We start from the raw sequence: 25,370 nt of genomic DNA, 5'->3' as shown, positions 1-25,370 counted from the left end.
TGTACCCTTTACACTCGATATCAATTAGTATGTGTGATTCTTGTAGCTGGGTCTCACAAATGCCTTCAATCTGAAATCCCAACATATTGACCAAGGCAACAAACTGTACTCATTTGTTTCTGATGCTCTTAGCATTCGTGTACAGACATAATAATATATCTGCATGTTCTTTTGTATACTCTTGTCTGCAGTCTGCATGACACAGTCGGACAACTTGCAGATCTTTATTCTTCTTTGATGCCTTATATATATATGCAGACATCTTTGCACACATTTGATAGGTCCAAATCGGACGAACACATAGTCAAAATCGTTCCCTCTTTGTCAACATTTCCATGATAAAACCCATTCCTGTCATTAATGCAGTTTTAACATTGCTGCTCTTACACTCATATTCTTACCATTCCTCCCTTTATAATTTGGTTTCCCTGACTCTCTGTGTTAGGTCTTATACCAGTTATTAGTTTTTCAAGACTTCTGATACCAAACACATTCAGATGCATGCTGAATATAGTAAATATATAAAGCTTGGTGAGTCCAAGCATAAGCAAATACCTGGATAGTGTTACAACTGACCCTTTAGGGAGTGCAACACTGAGGCAACTCATGGTAAAGGTGGAGCAAGCTGTTTGCTACAAACTTGGTATTTCTAGGTCTACCTACTCACTGATGAGACCTCAATAAAGGTTGAAACCGGTCTGGGTAGTGACCTTCTCTCACTCATAATGTAGAACAGTAATACAGCTCCCAGAAGCTGGGTTTCACATTATGGGGAAATATCAAGAATGGTGATCGGAGCTTGCTCCACCTTTACCATGTTGTCTCAGTGTTGCACTCCCTAAAGGGTCAGTTGTAACACTATCCAGGTATTTGCTTACACTTGGACTCGCCGAACTTTATATATTTACTATATTCGACATGAAATTCTTTCTTATTTGGCTATGAAACAATATGGAATGTAATATCCCTTGACTTAAATAAGTTATGTCGGCGAATTGAAGCCTTTGGCTCTTCATATAATTAATAATTATTATTTATTTTATTATTATTATTACAGTGCAGTATTTTTTTCGTATTGTCGATTGTACGGTTATACTGGAGGCCTATTTTGATGTATTGTGTGTTCACGTTTGCTTTTTTATACTGTACAGTACGTACTGTATTGTCGGCATGAATCACAAATATACACAAAAAGAGTAAATTCAAAACATGCATAATTTGGTTAAAAATATAAATCCAGATGATGAAATTTCACAAACAGATGTTACGGAGTGGATTACAGGTAGAACCAAAAGTGAAATCAAAATCAAATCAGATGCTTAAATTATAAATATAACGCTACATATTTATGATGTATTATGTAGAATCATCGTCATCATCATCTAATGAATTAGAAGATGATGATAACGATGAAGAACTCGAAGAAAAAAAAAAGTAAAACATGAAGAGGCAGCTGACAGTTTTAATATGTGTATAGAATGTGCTAAGGCAGAATGATACGCTATTCCACAAAATTTTGATGCTAATGCAGCTCAGAGAAGAAGCATTCGAAAAAAGTTTAGTTTCAAAGAAACAAAAGAAAATCAGTGACAAAGAAATAAAAACCTTTTTTTTGTGTGTGTTATTTTGTGAAATGTTTTTTATGTTCTGTACAAGAAAGTGATATTTTTCCCAAATTAAGTTACATACTGAATTATGCAATTTTATTAAATCAGAATCCTCAACAATACAGGTACAAGAAATTAATTTTTTTACTAAAATAAATTTATGTACTGTATTATTTTTTGTTTTACATTACAGTACAGTAGCTTTTTTTCTATCAGCTTCTATTATTGATGTACCATTAGAATCTGATTATTTTTGTCTTAAACACCAGTTATTGTTGTCTTTAGGGGGGAAATTTGCTAATCGAACTTTTCGCTAATCAGAACGAGCACAGTTTTTATTAGTTCGGATTAGTGAGATACCTCTGTACTTCTTTAGTGCTCTGATATCCTCTCTCTTTCTCTCTCACCTGCTTCTAGAGTAAAATTCAAGAGTTTTTTACATTATTGCAGTTTTTAAATATTTGACTGAACTGTTCACTGTGTTATAAATTATTTTTTCTTATTTTTATTCATATATGATACATTTTTCAAGTTTTATTGAATGATACGTTACTTATGACTTAACTTCATTTTATTATAAACTGGTTTCTTCTTGTTTTATTCATATATGATATATTTTTCAAAACCCTGACTTTTCATTCTAATAGTGTTGTATTTATATATTTTCAGTTTTACTTTATTAATGGTGGATACAAAGAAAATGATATTTCCTGAGTTTCCTATCTACAGACAGAAAACTTTATTTCAAGATAGAGAAGACATTATAAGGTAAAAATTTCAGCTAGTGATTTTATTTCACTTTTAAGTTGGTTGAAATTAGATGTTTTAGTGAATTAAATGTGTTCTTCTAAGTTAAGAATTCTTTGTTACATTTAAATAATATTACATTGATAAGCATGAATAATTATGGTATTAGTAACAGGGATAAAAATATTTTTAATTTGATTGCTATTATGAATTACTGGAAGGACGAAACTTAATCCCCTGAAGACATTGCTGTTTTTTACGCTCAGTGTTACAAACAAGAGATTTCCAAATACTAGATACATTTCCTCAACATGTTTCGCTATCTACATGGCTAACAACATCTTCAGCAGGGTGCTAGCTGACGAAATTGTATTCATATTGGTTAAACCAAAATAAAAAATGATGGTACGACATGACAAAATTTCATGCCAGCTGGGGCACCGCCCAGTTAAACAAGGCCCCCATTGTGTTCGCCAGGGAACCAGGGTGAACAGCGAAAAGTCAGCTACTGGAACAAATCTGAAAACAAACCCCAACTCAACAACACCAGAGTTAAAGATCGGTACTATCAACATAAGAAGCCTGAATGGCAAAGAAATGGAGCTAGCTGAGGAATCAGATAAGTACCAGATCGACATAATAGGGGTGACTGAAACAAAAAAGACAAAAACTGGTGAGATCTTTCTGAGCAATAAATACAAAATACAAAATTCAGGCAAGGAAAAGAAGGAGTAGCCAGTATTCAACACAAAATACAAGGCTAATCTTCTTGAATGCCAGTCAGCCTCAATTAGAGTAATGTTGGCAAATATGAGAATGAGGGAACTGGACAATGAGACTTATTTGTGCCTATGGTCCCACAGAAGGTTCTACTAAGGTAGAAGTGGAGGAATTTTTTGAGTCTTTAGAGAAAGCAACTGACACAATGAAAAAGGAAAAGTTGGTCCTTGTTGGGGATCTAAATAGCAGAGTAGGAAATGATTGTGAGACATACAAAAATATTTTGGAAAATTTGGAGAAAAGAGCAAAGCTAATAATAATGGCAAATATCTGTTGAATTTCTGCTCAGGACATGGACTGGTCATTACTAATACCATGTTCCAACATAAAAATGTGCACAAATTCACATGGAGAGAAGAGGCAAGGAATAAGAAAAGTCTCATTGACTATGTTATTGTTGATAGTGATGTTTTCTCCCTGGTACAGGACACCAGAGTGTACAGAGGATTTGAAATTGGAAGTGATCACTATTTAGTCTTGAGCAGGATAAAATTGAATTTCATATTGAAAAGAATAACATGTAAGAAAGTTTTAAAGCGAATAAAAGTTGAGCAGCTCTCAGATGTGAACTGTAGACTAAAATACACAAAGATTATTGAAGAAAAAAATGAAAGAGTTTGAGAACAAGAACCAAAACTTGGAGATTCAGTAGCTAGCCCTGAAGAAAACACTGATTGATTCAGTCAGAGAGGTATGTGGTGAGGTTGTCTGCAAGGATAAAAAAATCAGACCTCCCTGGTGGACACAAAGGTAAAGAGGCAGTGAAGGAAAAGAAGAAAGCATATCAAAAGTTCCTGTCAAATAAGTCAGCTTGTGCTCTTAGAGAATACAGAGACAAATGCAAGAATGCTAAACAGTGTGTAAAACTAGCTAAACAAAAGTCATGGGAGGACTTTGGCAAGAATATAGAAAATAAATATCAAGAATGTGGTGAAATATTCTGGAGGTTGTTGAAGAAGCTTAGGAATGGAGGAAAGAGTGCTGTGCTGTAAATGGAGTTAGAGATGATAAAGGTGACATGAAAATGGGAGAAAAAGATATCCTTGAAGTATGGAGTAATTACTTTGAAAAACTGCTAAATGAAACAAGCAGTGATGACAGCACAGTGGTAAAAAACACTGACCAGGCATGCAGTCAGGAATACATATCCATACTTGAAATAGAAAAAACCATCAAAGGCTTGAAATGTGGAAAGGCAGCAGGAGTAGATGATATTCGACTACAAATGCTGAAGTATGGTGGTATAAAAGTCTTACAGTGGCTGCACTGCATAGATCAGAAAGCCTAGACAGAGGGACGAATTCCCGATGATTGGAGTAGAGCTCTCATAGTACCCATATATAAAAAGGGAAATAAAACTGAATGCGAGAATTACAGAGGTATTTCCCTACTGAGTGTTCCTGGCAAGATCTATGCAAGTATACTTGAGAAATGGTTGAGAAGAATTGTGGAAGAAAAGCTTGGTGAAGAACAAGCTGGATTCAGGCCAAATAGAGGCTGTCAGGATCAGATCTTCACTTTATCACAAATAGTCGAGAAAGCATGGGAATATAACAGAGATCTGTATTTAAGTTTTGTCGATTTGGAAATGGCATATGACAAGGTTCCAAGAGAGAAGCTATTCGATACGCTACAGTTATATGGTATCAATGGGGCATTATATCAAGCAATTCTTAGTCTTTATTTGAGTTGTAAGTGAGCAGATAGAATTGAAGGAAGTACAGGAAGATGGTTTAATGTTAAATCTGGTGTGAGACAAGGATGTACATTATCCCCTCTGTTATTCATTATCTATATGGATCACATTATGAAGGAAAGTGGTATTAAACATGATATCAAAATTGGAGATGTTAATGTCAGCTATTTGCGGATGATGTTATACTTCTAAATAAATCCGCTACAAGTCTGCAAGATTCTCTGACTAAATTGAATAGCTGTTGTAATAGATATGTTATGAAGGTCAGCAATAAAAAGACAAAGACAATGAAAATAGGCAGAGTCATTGAAAATGTCAATTGTGTTGTGAATGGAGAACCTGTGGAATAAGTGAAACATTTCAGCTACTTAGGTATGATTTTTACTGAAGATGGTAAATTAAATATAGAAATAGACAACAGAATCAGCAAAGCTGGTATGGTATTAAGTCAATTGAATAAATTCATATGGAATAAGAGAGAAATTAGTTGGAACACTGAATTAGCTGTATTCAAGACAGTGTTCAAACCAGTTTTAACTTATGGATCTGAGAGCTGGGTCAGAAGTAAAACACTTGACCAAAGACTAGAGACCGCAGATAAGAGAGTCCTGAGAAAGATTATAGGCATGAACAGATGGCATCAATGGCAATATCATATTAAAAACGAGGATATTAGGAAAGAACTTGACATTGTCAGCATCCAGGAATGCATTAGCAGAGCTAATCTCAGGTGGTATGGTCACTTAAACAGAATGGGCGAAGAAAGATTAGCAAAACAAGTGTTCTTTGCCAGGTTGGCAGCAAAACGACACAGAGGAAGACCAAGATATAGGTGGATTGATACGGTATAAAGTGCCTTAGACAATAGAAATATAAGATCTGATAATGTTGGTGTCTTGACAAGTAACAGACTGATTTGGAGGAAAATTGTAGATAGGAAGTTAGTAATGATGTAATTTTTTTCATGTAGTACTATCATATCCTGTACAACCCCTTGAGGGTACATGGCAATGATGATAATGATGATGATGAACTGCATTTACTAGCAGATGGCCTGAGAATCCATGCCTTTATTTTTAACTTATCACTCTTCTCCTCCAACTCTTGCATAGATACTAAGACAAGTCACTCCTTGCCATGTGCCTTCTTTGGTGTTTAGGCAAAAAGAAACGGCATTAGAAGAATATTAAATGACTTGCACTTTTGTTAATTGCACTAAATCTTAGTACCCAGATAAATATATGACAGTTTAAAGAATGGTTATCATTGTTCTCAATTTTTGATTGAACAAGTTGATTAAAACCTTGGATAAAGATTCATGTTACATGAATCTTTATCCAAAATTAACACTAGTCCTTTGTAGCCCCAACTATCTTTTATACTGGCCTGAGACTTATTCCAGTGCATGGAAACAATCATTGTTGGAATCCAGCCTGTTCAAAAAAAAAAAAGAGGGTGGGGGGTTGGAAAATAAAAGTCTGCTGTTAAACTGATTGATTGCACAAAAATAACTAAGAAATCATCCAGAGTCAACTCAACTTCTCCATTACATAAAGACCCACCAGTTAATCAACAATCATCAGTATGGATTCTGCCACTCTAGATACATGTCTTGTCCACATTGCATCATCCACATTGAGACATATAGCATTGAAAGCTTGGAGAAACACATGCTGTGAGAGCATGCATTTCTCCAAATTGTCACTCTTGATATTTCCAAAGCTTTTAATGATATTGTTAAGGTGTTAAGGCTTGCTCAATAAATTTTCATCCTTCTGTGATTGAGTAGTCAGATTTCTCTCTGATTGATTGTTCATAATGTGTCATTGGCTCCCTGCCTTAGATCTCTGTTCTGCTGCCTATCCTCTTTCTCCTTTACTTAAGTGACTTACTCTTATTTACCCATTAATCTCATCCACTGCTTTGATAATGATATTACACATTATTTGGCTTATTCATTTGGCAAATCAGGTAATTCCCAGACAGCCCAAACTTCAAGATCATCTCCAACAAGTCTTAAATGTTAATCTATTTGCTATCCTTCAGTGAGGTGTGTATTTCTTGAATATTTATTCAAGAGAAATAGAGAAATATTGTTCAACTCAAGAACAAAACATTCCCACCATGTGCTATCATTTTCTTTCCTTTCACCATGAGTCATCATTAATGTATATAATTTTTTGTTCATCCTATTGTAGGTGATTATACTTCACAAGGAATTATATTATTTAATCCTTTATCCAAGTGTAAGCAAACCAAGTTTGTATGAAGTATCTTCATAACTAGGCTCTTTGTACGTAGAGGCTATTGTGGAGCCCGACCCACAATTATCAAAAAAGTGTATTACCTCATTACTGAAACACTCTTCATAAGAGACAGTTTTTTAGAAAGTTTTCTCACTTGTTTACAAAGTAAATTATACTTGACAAGAAATTATTATATTATGCTTTATATCCGAGGATATAAAGGACATATCCTTGGATATATCCTTTCTCCAAGTGTTAGCAAAAAAGTTTTCATGTGAAGTATCTATCGGTACGTCTGCTTGTATATAAAATATATAAATATAAATTGAATATAAAGGTTTGAAATCCATCTGAGTAATGACCCTGCTCATAATATACAGTGGTGTATACATTCCAATATGCAGTAGTATACATATCCATGAAGAGTATAAAGTGCAGGCTAGAAAGGTGATGAGTATGGTTAAGAAAGTAAAGGTGCAGTATGAGACGAGATTTGCTGTCAGACCAAGGTTAACTCAAGGGAATTTTTCCACTATATGGCAAGCAAGAGACAGAATAATTATGACAGGTTAACATTGGTGGATAGTCACAGCAGCAGAATAATAGTTGCAAAGGTTATAGTGGAATTTTTGAACACGCACCTTTCAGCATACTGGTGTAAATGATGTGGTGCAATGTATAGAAGGGAGGCAAGTATTAGGAGAATCAGAAGTGTATCAGATGTAGGTTGGGTTATATGTTAATACATCTGTGGGAATGGATGATATATCAACATGTATTCTTAAGGAATGTGCACTGCACTTGGCTATGCCCTTGACTGGTTATTTAATAAAAGTCTTGCAGTGGGTAGGGTTCCTAAGGAGTGGAAAGAAGGCAAAATAGTACCACTTCACAAGCATGTTTCTAGGACAGAAATTTCCAATTATAGACCACTCTGTATAACTTTCTGATCTAATTCTTATATTCTTATAAATATAAGAATATAAGAATACTAGTCTGAATATAACTGCAGTTGCAGTCAAGGTTTGGAGAGATTGGTTAGAAATAGAATACAGGATTGGGTTGATGGACATAGCATACTTTATGATGGTCAGCATGGATTTGTAAAAGGTAGGTCTCGTTTTACTAATTTACTTGCATTTTATGATAGGGTAATGGGTGTGTTAAATAAGGAAGAATTATAATCATCAAATTCCTAATATATACCCTCAAGGGGTGTACAGGATATGCTAGTACTACATGAAAAATTTACATCATTGCTAACTTCCTCTCTACAATTTTCCTCCAAATCAGTCGGTTACCTGTCAAGACTCGATTATTATCAGATCTTATATTTCTGTCTTCTAAGGCACTTTTTACTGTATCTTGGTCTTCCTCTGTGTCGTTTTGCTGCCAACCTGGCAGAGAACACTTGTTTTGCTAATCTTTCTTCGCCCATTCTGTTTAAGTGACCATACCACCTGAGATCAGCTCTGCTAATGCATTCCTGGATGCTAACAATGTCAAGTTCTTTCCTAATATCCTCGTTTTTAATATGATATTGCCATTGATGCCATCTGTTCACACCTATAATCTTTCTCAGGACTCTCATATTTACAGTCTTTGGTCAAGTGTTTTACTTCTGACCCAGCTTTCAGATACATAAGTTAAAATTGGTTTGAATACTGTCTTGTATACAGCTAATTTAGTGTTTTGGCTAATTTCTCTCTTAATCCATATAAATTTATTCAGTTGACTTCCTACCATACCAGCTTTGTTGATTCTGTTGTCTATTTCTATATTTAATTTACCATCTTCACTAAAAATCATTCCTAAGTAGCTGAAATGTTTTACTTGTTCATAGGTTTTTCCATTCACAATGCAGTGATATTTTCAGCTGCATTGAAAAATTTAGTCAGGGAATCTTGCAGACTTAGCAGATTTTTTTAGAAGTATAACATCACCTGCATAAAGCAAAGAGCTGAGATTAACATCTCCAATTTTGATATCAGTTTTAATACCACTTTCCTTCATAACATGATCCATTTAGATACTGAATAACAGAGGGGATAATGCACATCTTTGTCTCACACCAGATTTAACATTAAACCATCTTCCTGTACTTCCTTCAATTCTAACTGCTGACTTACTACTCAAATAAAGACTAAGTATTGCTTGATATAATGCCCCATTAACACCAATATAACTGAAGTGTTTTGAATAGCTTCTCTCTTGGAACCTTGTAATATGCCTTTTCCAGATCTACAAAACTTAAATACAGATCTTTGTTTTATTCCAATGATTTCTCAACTATCTGTCTTAAAGTGAAAATCTGATCCTGACAGTCTCTATTTGGCCTGAATCCAGCTTGTTCTTCACCAAGCTTTTCTTCCACAATTCTTCTCAACCGTTTCTCAAGTATACTTGCAAAGATTTTGCCAGGAACACTCAATAGGGAAATACCTCTGTAATTCTCGCATTCAGTTTTATTTTCCTTTTTATATATGGGTACTCCAATAATCTGGAATTCATCCCTCTGTCCTGGCCTTCTCAACTATGCAGTGCAGCCACTGTAAGTTTTATACCTCCATACTTGAGCATTTCTGGTTGAATATCATCTACTCCTGCTCCCTTTTCACATTTCAGGCTTTTGAGGGCTTTTTCTACTTCAAGTATAGATATGTATTCCTGATTGCATGCCTGGTCAGTGTTTTTTACCACTGTGCTGTCATCACTGCTTGTTTCATTTAGCAATTTTTCGATGTAATTACTCCATACTTCAAGGATATCTTTTTCTCCTGTTTTCATGTCACCTTTAACATCTCTAATTCCTGTAAAAGGAATTAGAATGATAATTCTTTCCTCTATTTCTGAGCTTCTTCAACAACCTGCAGAATATTTTGCCACCTTCTTTATTTATTTTCTATTTTCTTACAAAAGTCCTTCCATGACTTTTGTTTAGCAAGTTTTACACAGTGTTTAACTTTCTTACATTTGTCTCTGTATTCTCTAAGACCACAAGCTGACTTATTTGTCAGGAACTTTTGATATGCTTTCTTCTTTTCCTTCACTGCCTCTTTAACTTCCTATGTCCACCATGGAGTTCTGATTTTTCTATCCTTGCAGACAACCTCACCACATGCCTCTCTGACTGAATCAATCAGTGTTTTCTTCAGGGCTAGCTACTGAATCTCCAAGTTTTGGTTCTCGTTCTCAAACTCTTTCATTTTTTCTTGAAAAATATCTGTGTATTTTAGTCTACAGTTCACATCTTAGATCTGCTCAACTTTTATTCCCTTCAAAACTTCCTTGCATGTTTTTCTTTTCAATATGAAATTCAATTTTATCCTCCTCAAGACTAAATGGCGATCACTTCCAATTTCAAATCCTCTGTACACTCTGGTGCCCTGTACCAGGGAGAAAATCAACAATAGCATAGTCAATGAGACTTTTCTTATTCCTTGCCTCTTCTCTCCATGTGAATTTGTGCACATTTTTATGTTGGAACATGGTATTAGTAATGACCAGTCCATGTCCTGAGCAGAAACCCAACACATATTTGCCATTATTATTATCTTTGCTCATTTCTTTAAATTTTCCCAAAATATTTTTGTATGTCTGACAATCATTTCCTACTCTGCTATTTAAATCCCCAACAAGGACCAACTTTTCCTTTTTCATTGTGTCAGTTGCTTTCTCTAAAGCCTCAAAAATTTCTTCCACTTCTACCTTCTACTAGAAGGTTCTACTATCTTCGAGTAGAACCTTCTTTGGGACCATAGGCAGAAATAAGTCTCATTGTCCAGTTCCCATTCTGATATTTGACCACATCACTTTACTTGAAACTCCTTGCCATTCAAGGAGATTAGCCTTGTTATTTCGTGTTGAATACTATGGCTACTCCTTCTTTTCCTTGATTGTCATTGCCCGAACATAACATTGTGTATTTATTGCTCAGAAAGATCTTACCAGTTTTTGCATTTTTTGTTTCAGTCATCTGTATTATGTCGATCTGGTACTTATCCAATTCCTCAGCTAACTCCATTTCTTTGCCGTTCAGGTTTCTTATGTCAATAGTACCAATCTTGAACTCTGACGATGTTGAGCTGTGGTGGGTTTTAGGATTTGTTCCAGTAGCTGACCTTTTGCTGTTTGCCCTGGTTCCCCCGCAAAAACAATGGGGGGCCTTGTTTAACCGGGCGACATCCCAGCCGGCATGAAATTCTGTCATGTTGTACCATGATTTGAAATTTTGGTTTAAGCCAATAAGAACACAATTTGGTCGGTTAAATCCCAAATTGCCAGCCTATCCTCATCCGTTCAGTATCCAGGTAGATACCTAACAGGGTGCACCACGAGAAAATGAGGTTTGTACATTAGGTCAGAAGCCCTGGTTGGTTGTCTGCATTCCTTGAAAGGCTATGTGGAGGTCTCCTCCCAGTTGTATAGCTTTGATCCTTAAGGGAGAATCATATACACTGATATTCTTGGACTTTGCAAAAGCATTTGATAGATTAACACATGATAAGTTGTGTACAAGCTGCAGAGGATGGGAATAGATAGTATATTGGTCAGATGGATCAGAGATTGGCTCTCTGAATGATAGCAGCAGGCTGTATATGATGGAGCAGTGTCTCAATAAAGGAGGGTAACCAGTGGCGTTCCCCCAAGGTTCTGTTCTTGGCGCCCTTGCTGTTTAACTTGTTTGTAAATGATATCATGTGGACTGAATGGGGATCTTCAGTTGTTTGCTGGTGATCCAAATTTGGGAAATATTATAAGTAGCACTGCTGATGTTAATTCCCTTCAGGAAGATTTGAATAGAAATTTTACTTGGACAAACAGTGGGGTTGTAGTTTTAATATTAATAATGGACATTTAAGTGCAAGGTGTTGCATTTTGAAGTGCAGAAATAGAAGGCTGTGTACTATATCAGTGGTGCCATACTTCCGGAAATGGATGAGATTCGAGATTTGGGAGTGATGGTTGACAGTCGACTGAAGTTTAGAGGGCATATTGCTAGTGTTGGAAAGGCTGCACATCATAGTGCTGATATGATATGAAGTATTCTAACATGTAGGGATAAGGAAGTGGTTGTGCCACTGTATAAGGCTTTGGTCAGATCACACTTGGACTATTGTACTCAGATCTGGTCACCTGGTTTTCAATGTGATGTGGAAACATTGGAGAGGGTTCAGAAACGAGTGACTAAAACAATATCAGAAGTTTGGAATGCTGGCTATGGAGAGAGGTTGAAGAAATGTGGATTGCAGAGTTTTGTGGATAAAGGTGATATGATTGAGACATTTAAGTTAGTGAGAGGATTTTATTGGATTAATCCAGATGAGATTTTAAAAAGAGTAGAAGGTGAGAAGGGGGAAAACCAGAGGTCATCCCCAGAAGTTATATAAGAGTGTGGTGAAGAGTGATGTGAGTAGATTTTTTACATGGAGAATTGTCAGTGAATGGAATGCATCACCAGAATGTGCTGTTAATGCAAGGAGCATTAAGGATTTTAAGATTCTGTATGATAAATATGTTGTCACTTGAATGAACCTCCTACAATGAGTCTGCCAACTCCATGGAGGGTGTAATAATAATAACAATATGATGATGATGATATTAGCTCTGAATGGATAAATGCAGATGCACACACAATTAACAAACATAATATCTCTGGCCTCATAGTCTAAGCTGCTTCATTCATAATGAAACCAAGCATTACTTGCATCAATATTATTACAGTAGGCCACTTACTTTATGATTGCTTACTTTATAACTCCCCACTGCTTTTGCAACAGGTAAACATTTTCTATTATGACTGTATAAAATGTAGAACTATAGGAGTGAGGCAATCAGAATGCATACAGTCAGCAACCTACTATCTGAGGCTGCTGACTGAAATCTTAGCACATAACTGAGATATATTAATTTTAATTAGTATGAATGATTTGTATTTTGTGTCCAGTGATTGAATTTTACATCACAAAATATTGTATTACATATTTGTGTTTTTAAAGAACCATCACTCTTCCCCACATCGCAAATGCATGTCGGAAGCCTATAGGCTAAAGCAAACTGTTGTGATTTGTCCTGCTTTACATTTATTAACAATTTAGTTTAAAAGTATTCACAATGTAGTACATATTTTTGCCCTCAAAAATGTTTGGAAGGAGGAAAATTGAATTTGTGAATACAAAATCCTTAAAGTGATAACATTAAGATAAGCATGAAATTTTTAGCCTTTGTTTGTCTCATTCTGTGATAATCACCATTTTATAGAATATACAAAAGGTTATATTATGTTATAGTATAGAGTTCAATCTTGTTTCCCAGAACATTAACCCACAGTCTCATTTCAATATACACAAAGTAAGTAATAATACATGATCTTTACATATTGTTCTGACAGATTTAAGGGAAATTAGGGTTCAGTTTATAATGCCTCACTTACTGATGGTTTCCCAGTAACTATTTAAGTCATAAGAGTGACGATCTATTCTGTTTACAATTTGTTTTGAAGTGACTATATTATTTATAATCTTTTTTCTTTAGTGGATAGTTTTTTCAGATGTGCTATATGTAATAGTAATAGGATAATTTTTTGTTTTTTAGGATTTTTTTTTACAAGAAGCAAATGCTGAGAGCAGGAGGGTGCCATTATACCTGTGTATGCTTAGTCATACTCAGATATCCCTCCCATCATATGACAGGTAACTTCAATGTCATAACTAAATGGCCATTAATAACTCATCAGTCCATCACATAATGGATAATATAAGTTGGAGAAAAGATTAATCTGTCAGAACAATATGTAAAGATCATGTATTATTACTTACTTTGTGTATATTGAAATGAGATCATGTATTCATTTTTGTAAAATTATGGTGACTGCAACTATGTTAGAAATAATTACTTTAATTTCTTGACATTTGACCTTCATATTAAGGTCATCATCCAGAGTATACACATATACTCCAGATATATATTGTATTTATATGGAGAAAAATTATAGAAAAAGAAAGAAAGAGCCTTGCCATGAAGTATGAAGAGGATAGATAAGCAGACAGGCAAGCAAAACTCAGTATATCAAACTATCAATGAACTTTACTAGCTGTTCCTGTGGTCCCTATAAGTTTGCTGCTGTGACTGTAGACCATATATTTTATTCTGAAAAGTAAAAGAGTCAAGACTGAATGATGACATCAAGTCATTGGAAATGATGCATGAAGATTTAACATGAAATAAAGCCATTATTATCCATTGTTTGCATCAGATTCTTTTTTAGGATTTGGTTGCTAAACTGATATTTGCACTTTTATTCAATCTTGTAATTAAATAAGATTCTGGTTCCATGGTATAAGACTCTGATTAGGCCACATATGGTCTACTGTGCACAGATTTGGTCAGCTGGTTTTCAGAAGGATGAAGAGATGTTGGAGAAGGTCCTGAGGTGATTGGCCAAAATAGGTTGTGATCTCTGGAATGATGAATATGAAGAAAGGTTGAGACAATGCAATTTGCAAAGTCTAGTGGATAGGAGGAAGATGGGTGATATGATAGTGACGTACAAGTTGTAAGGAGTTGTTATGTTCATTAAATGGTGAGAGAATGGGGGAGAACAAGAGGTCATTCCTGGAAGCTGCATGATGTGAGCAAGGGAGTGAGAAGCAGGTTTTTTGCATGGAGAGTTGTGAATAATTGAAATGCATTGCCTGAGACCATGGTGTCTGCAGAGAATTTGAATGTGTTTAAGGCACGGTATGTCGAGCTTTTTTTTTGTGTGTGTGTGTGTGTGTGTGTGTGTGTGTGTGTGTGAGAGACAAAAGGGAACTCCTAGATAAGTCTTTGACTCCATGAGGTCTTAGGGTAATTATAATTAAACGAACTAGCCAATATCTGATAACAATGAGTACTCCATTCAGTATTTTTGCTTTAAAACAGAGCTGGGTAGTACTTTTTACAACCAGTTTAACTTAATATTTTGTGCTTTCTTAAGTATTTGGAATTCTTTCAAAACTGAAATATTTTTAAAAAAAGGGTAGTTTTGAATAACAGTTCTACTGCAGCACTGTTTTACATTATTAGTTTTCTTAAGAAATGCAGTAGAAACCTAGAATACTTGCAGCATCTCATGTGTGAAATTTACAGTAGCATGTAACAGTGCTGTTGATAGTCAGAATCATAGTTATTGAAGAATGAGTTACTAATCAAAGGTGAATATACAGATTCTTTGGTAGTTGCCTTTGGCAGTAGTACAGCACCAAAATGACTTATCCTGAAGATTACAAAGTTCCATAACCACTTGTTTTTTGTTTAATGGAAAAAAAATATATATATATATATATATGTAATAAATAAAATAAAAACCTAGATACATATTGATACCTGCATAAATATTAGAATTTCCATGAAATGCAATGGCATTTTAAAATGTTTGTTACTGATTTACTGGTATACTCCATTATATATGATAATTTTCATATCTAAGATTACCTCACACAGTTTCTATAAGCATGTTTTTAATTTAGATTTGAAGAAGCAAAACATCTGGAAAATGAAATAGTTTCATTGTGTGAGGTGAAAAACTTTCAACTAGCACTTACTATATATGGCACAATCAAAGAACTCTATTTGCAATTGTGCAGTCAAGGCCTGCATTCAAGGTATTTGCACTTATTTTTAAATATTATTACTATTATAGAATATTCATATTAATTAAGAGAAGTTTATTACAGGGTTTGTTACAGGTTCATTTATGTTTTTTGGTCTCCTTTGGCTATAAATCCATTTAGAAAACCATGACTAGCATTTGTGCCAGATTGAGGATCCTTTGCCACCATCATAGGAAGGAATAGGAGGCTCTGTTGTTGTTGGTATAAATTTTGCCACTTTGGTTGGTTGGGCAAGTGGATACTACAGTCAGTTCTCACTGTAGCAAACTCATAAGGAACACAGAAATGGTATATTATAGATGATAGTTTGCTGTAGTGATTTTTTTTTTTTTTTTTTTTTTTTTTTTTTTTTTTTTAGTATAGGATATTGTATTTTGTTAGGACTTTTTGAGTAGTTTGTTATAGTGAACAAATTTTTTTACAGGAGTTGTCTATAGTGAGAGTTAAATGTATCTCTGCATTCTAAGTGTCAGTTTAAATCTTCCTGTATGACATGGATGTTTTATAAACACATGTAAGCACACCAGAAATAATAAAATAGTTAATGATATTTTAAAATAAACAGAAAATTTACACTGAATCATGCAGTTCATCTTCAAATCAATCAGATAATAGGTTTTTTTTATATATATATATATATCCTATCCTAATATACGCTCATGCATGGACCTACACATTTTACCATGTAGGTATTCTTAAATGAAATCCTACAGAATAGGTTGATTACTCCTTATTCCTGGAGGTGTCCTATGTCTATAGAAGCCTGTGTTCACAGTGCCAGTTTTTTCTGGCACTTTTCTGGGGGGATGAAAAATCTGAGTTTCTGGGTGAAAAAAACCTCTTACCTCCATATGAGACTGGCTAACTCACCTTTAGTTGAAAGAGACCAGATAAAGGTTCCTCACATCACTGATGGGAATCGAACCCAGGTCTTTCTGACCAAAGTCCATTACACCTGAAGTCATCAATAAGGATCATAGGATTCCACCTTTCACATGCGGTCTATGTTTGCCTTCCTGCTGGTGCCGGAATGCAAGTGCTTAGTGCATTTTTTTTTGTGCCTATGAAGATATCTTTGCAACCATGGGAAAATATTGGCATAATAATTTAATAGCTGAATAAGTGTAATAAGTTAATTATTATTTATAGACAGAGCATATTTTCTCCTCTAAATATCACCACTAGCTTTGTAGAGACAGAAATTAGGTCAAAGCCACAAAAACTGGTCTCTTACCAGTTTTGTAGCTTTGACCCTTGTTGTTGGTATATGGGAGTATCCAGGATACCAGTATTGGCATTTGGATCCAAGATGAGGTACTGCTGCATGCTAACTTACTTTAGACAAACTGGAAAAACAGCTAATATCCTTCTGGAGAAATATAAAACTATGTCTATTATCTGCACTGATATGTGTGATCATGGGCCAGTTTATCTATTTTGTGGGATTAAAAAAATCCCAAGTTTTTGGGAGAAAAACCCTCCACCTTCATGTGAAACTGGCAAACTGATATGACCTGATAAAGGTTCCTCACATCATAGATAGGAATCAAACTCAGGTGTTTCTGAAAAAAAATGGCTTTGTCTATACCGGCTGAGGTAGAGACTCTGCTTTAGTCCTTGTGTTTCACTTATATCAAGAATAAATGGAAATTCTAGATGGTTGTCCAGGATTTTAACTCTTTGAAATAGTAGGAAAAATGGTTGTGCATCTGTATTTGTTAAATTAAATGACAGTCACTTATGTCTGGTGGGTAAGATTAGAGTTTGAGTCCCAGTTATCTAGCTTTCACCATTAAGCTAGATATTTGGCTATCAGAAGAAACAAAAACAGTTGGAAGAAAAATTAGTGAAGTACCACATTGATATAACTGATGTTGCTGAAACAATGAAAACAAAGTAAGGTAAGCTAAGTAACAGCTACGAGATGTTACATTCTGGATCAAAGAAAGGAAGAAGTAGCTATAGTATATAATTAAACATGAAGATAATTTTCTTGAATAGTAGGAGTTTCAAGTAGAGTGGGGTGGACAAATATCCAAATTGGGAATTGGAGAATGAAAAGTTATTGTAAAAAAGGATGGTCACATCCATTGGATAACAGATAAATTAAAAGAATATGATAAGGATGAAAGAAAAACTATATGATAAGCATAGAAAGCATTATGATAGAGGAAACTGATCAAGCTAGGGATCTTGGAGTTTTAGTTGAAGTTCAAGGGCCATACAGCAAAGATTGTAAACACAACTCAGTGGATAATTGAACTGTGACATGTAAGGATAAGGAAGTCATTTTGCCTCTTTTCGAAGCCTTGAATACGACCTCACAATACAGGTGAGGTCATATCAAGGCTTGTGCATAAGTCTGGACTTCTGTTTTTGTGGTGATGCTGATACAGTGAAGGGAGTGCAAAGGAGCATGTGCAAAAATGATGTTGGGATTGTGGGATACAGATTATGAAGGCAATTTGAGAATTTGTGAACTGCAGATACTAGCAAACAGGAGAAAGAGAGGTGATATGATTGAGACTTACAAACTTCTGAAAGATTCTTAGAGGATATCAGTAGAAGGAAGTTTTCATTTTATGGAGGCTGAGGAGAGGATGAGAGGGCATCCATAGAAGTTGATAATGAATACAGTCGAGAAGGGAACGATAGTTAGATTTTTCTTTCATAGAATCATGCATATTTGGAATAGCTTTCCATTGGAGGTGGTGAGTGCCGGTAGTGGGAATGAATTCAGGCCTTAAGAATTGCAACTGGAGTATTTTGAACTTTACTGATCCATAGGCTATACATCTAGGCAAAGGAACCATCCTCTTGTCTCTTTGATCAACAGCTGTATCTTTTATATGCTACTAAAATAAAATCCCTGCAAGACCATCCTGCTTGGCTAACTATTGGCCTGTGGTGGGAGAATCTGTATGGCACTCATTGGACTGCCATACAATCTTTTGGTTTGCAAACAAAAGCACTTTTAGAGGCATTAAATATTAGTGTAGACAATCTTGTACAGATGCCATCAAATACACTATCATTGGGCAGATTTGGGTAGCCCAGAAACAAAAGCTGCCATGCAGCTTTTGTTTCTGTAGCCCTTCCAAAGCCAGTAGAATGGAATATTTTTATTTTGTGCCTGTTACACAGATGGTTTAAAATCAAAGGCCCTAGTGTGATCTTTTGCTGTCTGGAAAGACAGCAGAAGATCACACTAGACTTATGCCTTAAAATGCATGAGATTACAATGCAAACAAAGGTGCATTATATATATAGTTTCATGAAGCTCTCTTTAGGCAAAAAGTCTCTAGACATTTTATTGCTCTTGTATCAACATATTCTCTCATTTAAGGAAGATACATAAGGATGTGCATTTCTGTTGGATCCCAAGCCACATTGGGATTAAGGGAAACAAGGCTGCAGATACTGCATTTAGGTCAGTCTGTTTTTCAAGCTTCCAACCTCTGCCTGTGCCATACACATATTACAGGCAGATCATAAGACAGAGACGTTTATCCCATGGCAGTCATCATGGAATAGAGAGAGCAACAATAAGCTTTATCAAATCAAACCTAAAATTAAATCATGGCAGTCTATGGAATGTCTATAGTGACCTTAAAGAGCGAGTTGTTCTTGCTTGGCTTCACATAGGTTATAGTCATCTGACACACACTCCTTCCTGTTGAAGGATGGCATGCTATGCATGAGTTCTATGGTACCAGATTAGCCATCATTCACATTTTAATCAATTGTCCTCATTTCGTCAATGAGTGCAGTTACTATTTTAGTCATATTTATAATCCATTTGAGTCCTATACATTCAGGTGGATTTTATCAGATTCATCACATTTCATTTTTAAATTTTTACAGGATATCAATATTTTTCACTATAGATCATGTACATGTTGTAAAGATTATTTTTATTGTGTTTTTATGAACTTCTTTATGATCGCTTTTATACGTCTTTTTACATTCGGTTTTTATACATTCACATGTATAACCTAGTTTATACTCTTTCTTGATAAAGTAATTATGACCTTGTGTACTGCTATGATCTGTATTGACACACAGTATGCTTCTTTCACACTTAACCCATATCCAAACAAACAAATCAAGTTATTTCTGTGATCTTATATATATATATATATATATATATTATTTTATTTATTTATTTAGTTTTCTGTTGACTACTAGTGAATCATTATTTATCTTTACATATTTCACTTGAATAAGGATTTAGTGGTGATAAGACAAAAGGTATCACACATTATTATTATTATTATTATTATTATTCAGGCCTCCATGGAGTCAAAAGACTCATCGTGGGAGGTCCTTACTAGGAAACACAAAGTCTATCAAGACTCATCGTGGGAGGTCTTTCCTAGGAAACACAAAGTCTATCATACCACTCCTTGAACTCATTGACTGTTCTCGCTCTCACCACTCTATCAGGCAATGCATTGCATGGTTCAATCACCCTCCATGCAAAGAAACCACTCCTCACCCTCTTGCTTACAGCTTCCTTTCGTAACTTCCAGGGATGGCCCCCCTTGTCATGACTCCTTCTCGCTGTTCAACCAAGCGAAAGAACACCCCCAGTCTCAACCCTGTAACCACCTCTCAACAGTTTAAAAGTCTCAGTCATATCACCTCTCCTTCTTCTATCCACCAAACTCTGCAATCCACATTCCCTCAGCCAATCCTCATAACTAACATTGTACAGTCCTGAAACCATCTTTGTTATCTGCCTCTGTATCCTTTCCACAGTTAATAATTTATCCCCTTCAAATCCTGGGGACCAAATTTCAGAAAAATAGTCTAAGTGTGGTCTGATCAGGATCTTATACAACGGAATGATAACTCTTTTATCTCTACAGGTCAGCATCCTTCTCAGTATTGCAGCAATCCTCTGTGTTACCTTCACTACCTTTTGCAATATGTCCCCTGAATTTTAGGTTTCTATCAATCATCAACCCCCAGATCTCTTGTCTCCCCTACTTCCTCCAGTATAACTCCTCCCATAGAGTATGCAGTGTCTCATCGAAGTTTCCCAAACCTCAAGACCTTACATTTTGCTGCATTAAACTGAAACCCCCATTCATTTGCCCATCTATCTAGCTTATTCAAATCCTCTTGTAGGCTGCTGCATCTGCACTATTACTAATAATCCTTCCCAGCTTTGCATCATCTGGAAACAACTGAATATCCCCTTGCGATCCACTGACAATGTCATTGATATAAAGGTTAAACAATATATGTTCCCGTATTGAGCCCTGTGGAACCCCCCCTTGTAACCTTCTGCCTCTTTGATATTGCTCTACCATACACAACTCTCTGATATCTATCGGACAGCCAATCCTGAATCCAGTTGACCAACCTGATATCCAAACCCATGTGCTGCAACTTAAATATCAGCTTATCATGTGGCATCCTGTCAAATTCCTTCGCTAAATCCAAGAAAATGGCAGTATATTCCTTTCCCTCATCAACTGCTTTTGTAACTTTATTATAAAAGGCTAGCATATTACTAAAATAAGAGCACCCCTTAACAAATCCATGTTGACTCTCACAGATAACATTACCCTCATCTGCCCAATGCTGTATACAGTCCCTCACTAATTTCTCCAAGATCTTAACAACTACTGATGACACACAAACTGGCCTATAATTAGACACTTTCAGTCTGCTACTGCCCTTATGCAATGGCACTATCTTACCTTCCTTCCATTCCCTGGGCACCTTTCCCATAGCCAGACTCTCATTGAAAAGCCAGGTCAAAGGAGCTGTCAGTTGTTTAGCACATTCTCTCAAAATGCATGGTGAAATACCATCCAGTCCCACAGCTTTACTGACATCCAGAGTATTCAGTATTTGGAACACACACACTCACACTCTTCTCCTGCACCTCTAAACCTCAACCTGCTTTAGGTCTCATTATTACTCAAATACTCTGGATTAGAAATAGATGTTGGAAGTTTTTCCACTTAAAGATGCCAAGAAATTATATTCTTGGTTTTATCTTTTAAGGTGCGACATCTTTTGGCTACTTGTATATGGAAATATGACTTCTGCATTACTTCAACTTTGGTATCGCCTCTGGTTCTGGCACCCACTCATGAGACCTCAGTAAACGTCAAAACCTGTCTGGGGAGTGGACCTTCAGGACTGAAGATACTTCAGGTGCAAACTTTGTTTGCTTACACTTGGATAAAGGATTAAACTAAATTTATTATAGTCTAACTAAATGGAAAGAAACTTCCAACATCTTTTTATTTTAGCATATTTCAGCAGGATAGGAAAGCTAAACATGGTTCTGGAGTGTTACTCATGACAGTTCATGATATTAGAATATTAGTGAAAATAACAATAATGGCTTTGAGAGTATGTATGTAATGTGAGATAGATGTTTATACAACAAGATATTTAGTGGAATATTGCTACAGACTAGGGGATGTACATGGTGATGAGCAGGAATTTAGGCAAAAAGTTTTGCAAGTGTAAAGTGAACAATCATTATGGGACTTCAACTATAGTGATATAAACTGGGCAGAGGAGACTGCATGCAGTAATAAGGAAACTGAATTTTTGGATTTCTTGAGGGACAACTGTCTTAGGCAGCATGTGGTGGAGCGAACACAAGGATTAAGAGTTTTGGATTTGGTCATAGCATCAGAGGATCTGATTGTGACTGAGATATCATACTTGCCTCCCCATTGGTAAGATTGACCATGTAGTTCTGACTTGAAGGATGAATAGGCATATGGGGGGTATCAAAATAGAAAGAATTTGTGTGGAATTATGAGGCAAGCAACTACTATAGGCTTAGAAACCAGCTTGTAGAAGTTCAATGGATGAAAGAATTTGAAGGAAGTGGGGACATGAGTGCATGGGAGATACTCAAGAAAAAGTTGTTGACAGCAATTGTAGATTGTATATCTCTATAAAAGAAGATAAAGCAATTTGGAGTCAAATGGATGATAAGAGAAATAAAAGGAGAATTGCAGAAGAAAGAGAGATTATGGAAGACATAAAGAGAAAGGTGGAGTACAGTTACATGAGGAATATAGGGCTCAGGCTAGGAAAGTGACTATTATTGCAAGGGAGAAAAATTAGAATATGAGAGGAGATTGGCACTGTGTTATATTGTGTATAAATATATCCTTTTATATGTCTTATTATGTTTTTAATATCCTTTATACTTTACTTATACTTATCCTTATCTCTTTCGTACTTAAACCTTCTTAAATCAAAATCCTGGCTGGCTCGCCATTGTTAAATTGTAAAATCTTTCCAATATTTTTCTTCTACAATATTTCTCTATATTATAAACTTTATCTCCTTAACTCAAAATAATCACTAGGCCCAATTTCTAATAAGAGTAAAGCTATTGGTTTGTGGGACAAAGGAATCACTAATGGCTGATACCTATTCCTTTGTCTCAGCACTGGTTCTAATTCCTTATTCGGATTCAGGGAAAATTTATTTTTTATCTGTGCTACCCCAAATCCTAGATTAACAAAGCTTGTATGACCAAGGAACCAGAACACAGTTAGCATTCAATCTTGATAACTAATATTTAAGGAATTGACAGCGTATACTAGAAATATAAATTAAATAAACTTTAATATATACTTTCCGATATTTCAGCAAACGTCACGTTGCCATCTTCTTGGGAACTTACTACAAAGACACGTGCACACAAGTACTAATAACAGCAAATGAGACTGAAGCTAGGAAGCTAACGTTTTCCTAAAGTCCTGATGGTGCCCCCTGGCGGGCTATATTGGTAGTTCTTGGCCTTTGGGCTGAAGTTCTTCTGATAAAAGTTTCCCAAATTTGGGGCAGTCTCATGCATCCAAATTTGTTGAGGTTTGGCATGTTCCTAAGGGCCGAGGCTGATTCCATGAATAGTCTTTCATACTTGAACTTGCTGCGGTGTATTACTGTGGCTTTCTTCCATCTTATTCTGTTTAACCAGCGTATAAGCCTCTCAACAAGCAGTCAATCTTATTAAACTATAATTCACTTTTCTGCAGTCGTAGCCTATCTATTATCTAACCTCCCGCTATGGTTTGTAAATTTTATGAGCAAGTGCAATAGAACAAAATTTAGGCAAGGCAGCAGTTAAACTCAAAACATTTAATTCAAAAGCCATATCATACACTTTATACTATTAAACTGAATAGACATTCTAAGATAGACAATGAATGAGCACTTAGTTTACAATTTCTTAATCTCTCTCATGAATTACATTCAAAGAATCTCACTCATGATAACTAAATATTCACTTGATATATCACTCTTAACCTTCAATTCTGTGTACATTACTTAACAGACCTATTCAATTTCTTTGCTCCACATGCTCTCAACAAAATTATCTCATACAAAACACACATTATATCTTTGTCCTTTAGGAAATATGTTCTAGACACCACAGGCTGTTTCACTATATCCTATACAGAATTCTCAATTTTTACTCAATAAAATAATGAAACAATTACTAGAGTCTATCCTAGTATTCACAAACATTCTTCTTAAACAATTTCACTTGTAAGAGAGCATAAACTGTACATTACCAATTGCTGGGTTGCTACTTGACCTCATCACTAATTTCGTCTGGATATTCACCTTTGATTTCAAGTTCACTCACATATTCTAAGGTATTCTTCACAGATTCTCTCTGCATTTTATATCAGGATATCTCTGCAAGCATCTGTGCTTTTCGTCTGCTGGGCTGACCGCTAACTGGTAGACTTTCGAGTCATTGTCTTGAAACCTCATCGAACGAAGGGGATACCACGTGGAGGCTCCACACACATCAGCACGACCGCAAGACACACGAGATCCAGAACCTACGAGACCATTTGAGAGCACGGGAACCAGAGAACAGGAGCAAGGCCAGATTTTTGCATAATAGGATTATCTCTCTTTTCCAGCAATTGTTAAGTACTTACAAAACAGTAAAGTTTAAGCAACTTAATACTTCATAAAACTTTATAATATAAGACAACATTTAAAACTGAAGGATTTATTAACATTTTAGTAATATTTGGTTAATTTACAAGTGCTCGGTAAGTCTGATATATCAATATTTATTTCCAAAGTGTAAGGTCCATGTTAAGTCTGTATGAAACGTAAATTACTTTAATTCAAGTTTCATTCAGACTCAACAACTGCAATCCAAGAAGAATCCCAAGGAGTTTTTTTACAATGTGGTGAGTAAGGGTAAAAATAATAGTGGACAGATTATCTTAGTGGATGAAGATGGGAATCAGGTGACCAAAGCAAATGACATAGTTGAACTATTTAATTTTCACTTTATTAGAATGTTTCATCCTAGTATTGCTGGCTATATTCCTAGAAGGATAATGAATAATGAAGTGTTAGAAGCGAAGGAAGAGGATGTATTCTGAATACTGAGTAAATTAAATGTTAATCAGGCAGCAGCCTAGATGAAATTTGATGTGGTTTGTGGGAATGTGCCATGAAACTGACTGTACTATTAGCTTGTTTGGCTGTTAATGAAAGTCTTGCATTGGGATAGGTTCCTGGACAGTGGAAGGAGGATAAAATAAAACCATTGCCTAAGGATGGCAGTAAAATGGAGGTATTAAACTATATGACAGTTGTATTTCGTCTATAGTTG

General features: G+C 35.5%; 1 protein-coding gene across 6 annotated transcripts in view; it reads left to right on the top strand.

Annotated features, from left to right (window-relative positions):
* Window positions 1-25,370, top strand: part of LOC150099700 (fanconi-associated nuclease 1-like) — a 346,925-nt gene that overhangs the window by 124,348 nt on the left and 197,207 nt on the right. For all 6 annotated transcript variants that reach the window (XM_090403992.1, XM_090403994.1, XM_090403995.1 and 3 more), the window contains exons 6-7: window positions 2,277-2,375; window positions 15,587-15,721. In XM_090403992.1, the coding sequence (XP_090260118.1) occupies window positions 2,277-2,375; window positions 15,587-15,721 (234 nt within the window). The remainder of the gene's footprint in view (window positions 1-2,276; window positions 2,376-15,586; window positions 15,722-25,370) is intronic.

Source organism: Typopeltis vanoorti, chromosome 14 (genome assembly GCF_054136105.1).
Source record: "Typopeltis vanoorti isolate ZY-2024b chromosome 14, IOZ_Tvanoo_1.0, whole genome shotgun sequence".
Classification (NCBI taxonomy): domain Eukaryota; kingdom Metazoa; phylum Arthropoda; class Arachnida; order Uropygi; family Thelyphonidae; genus Typopeltis; species Typopeltis vanoorti.
This window is presented reverse-complemented; position numbering and strand designations above follow the sequence as displayed.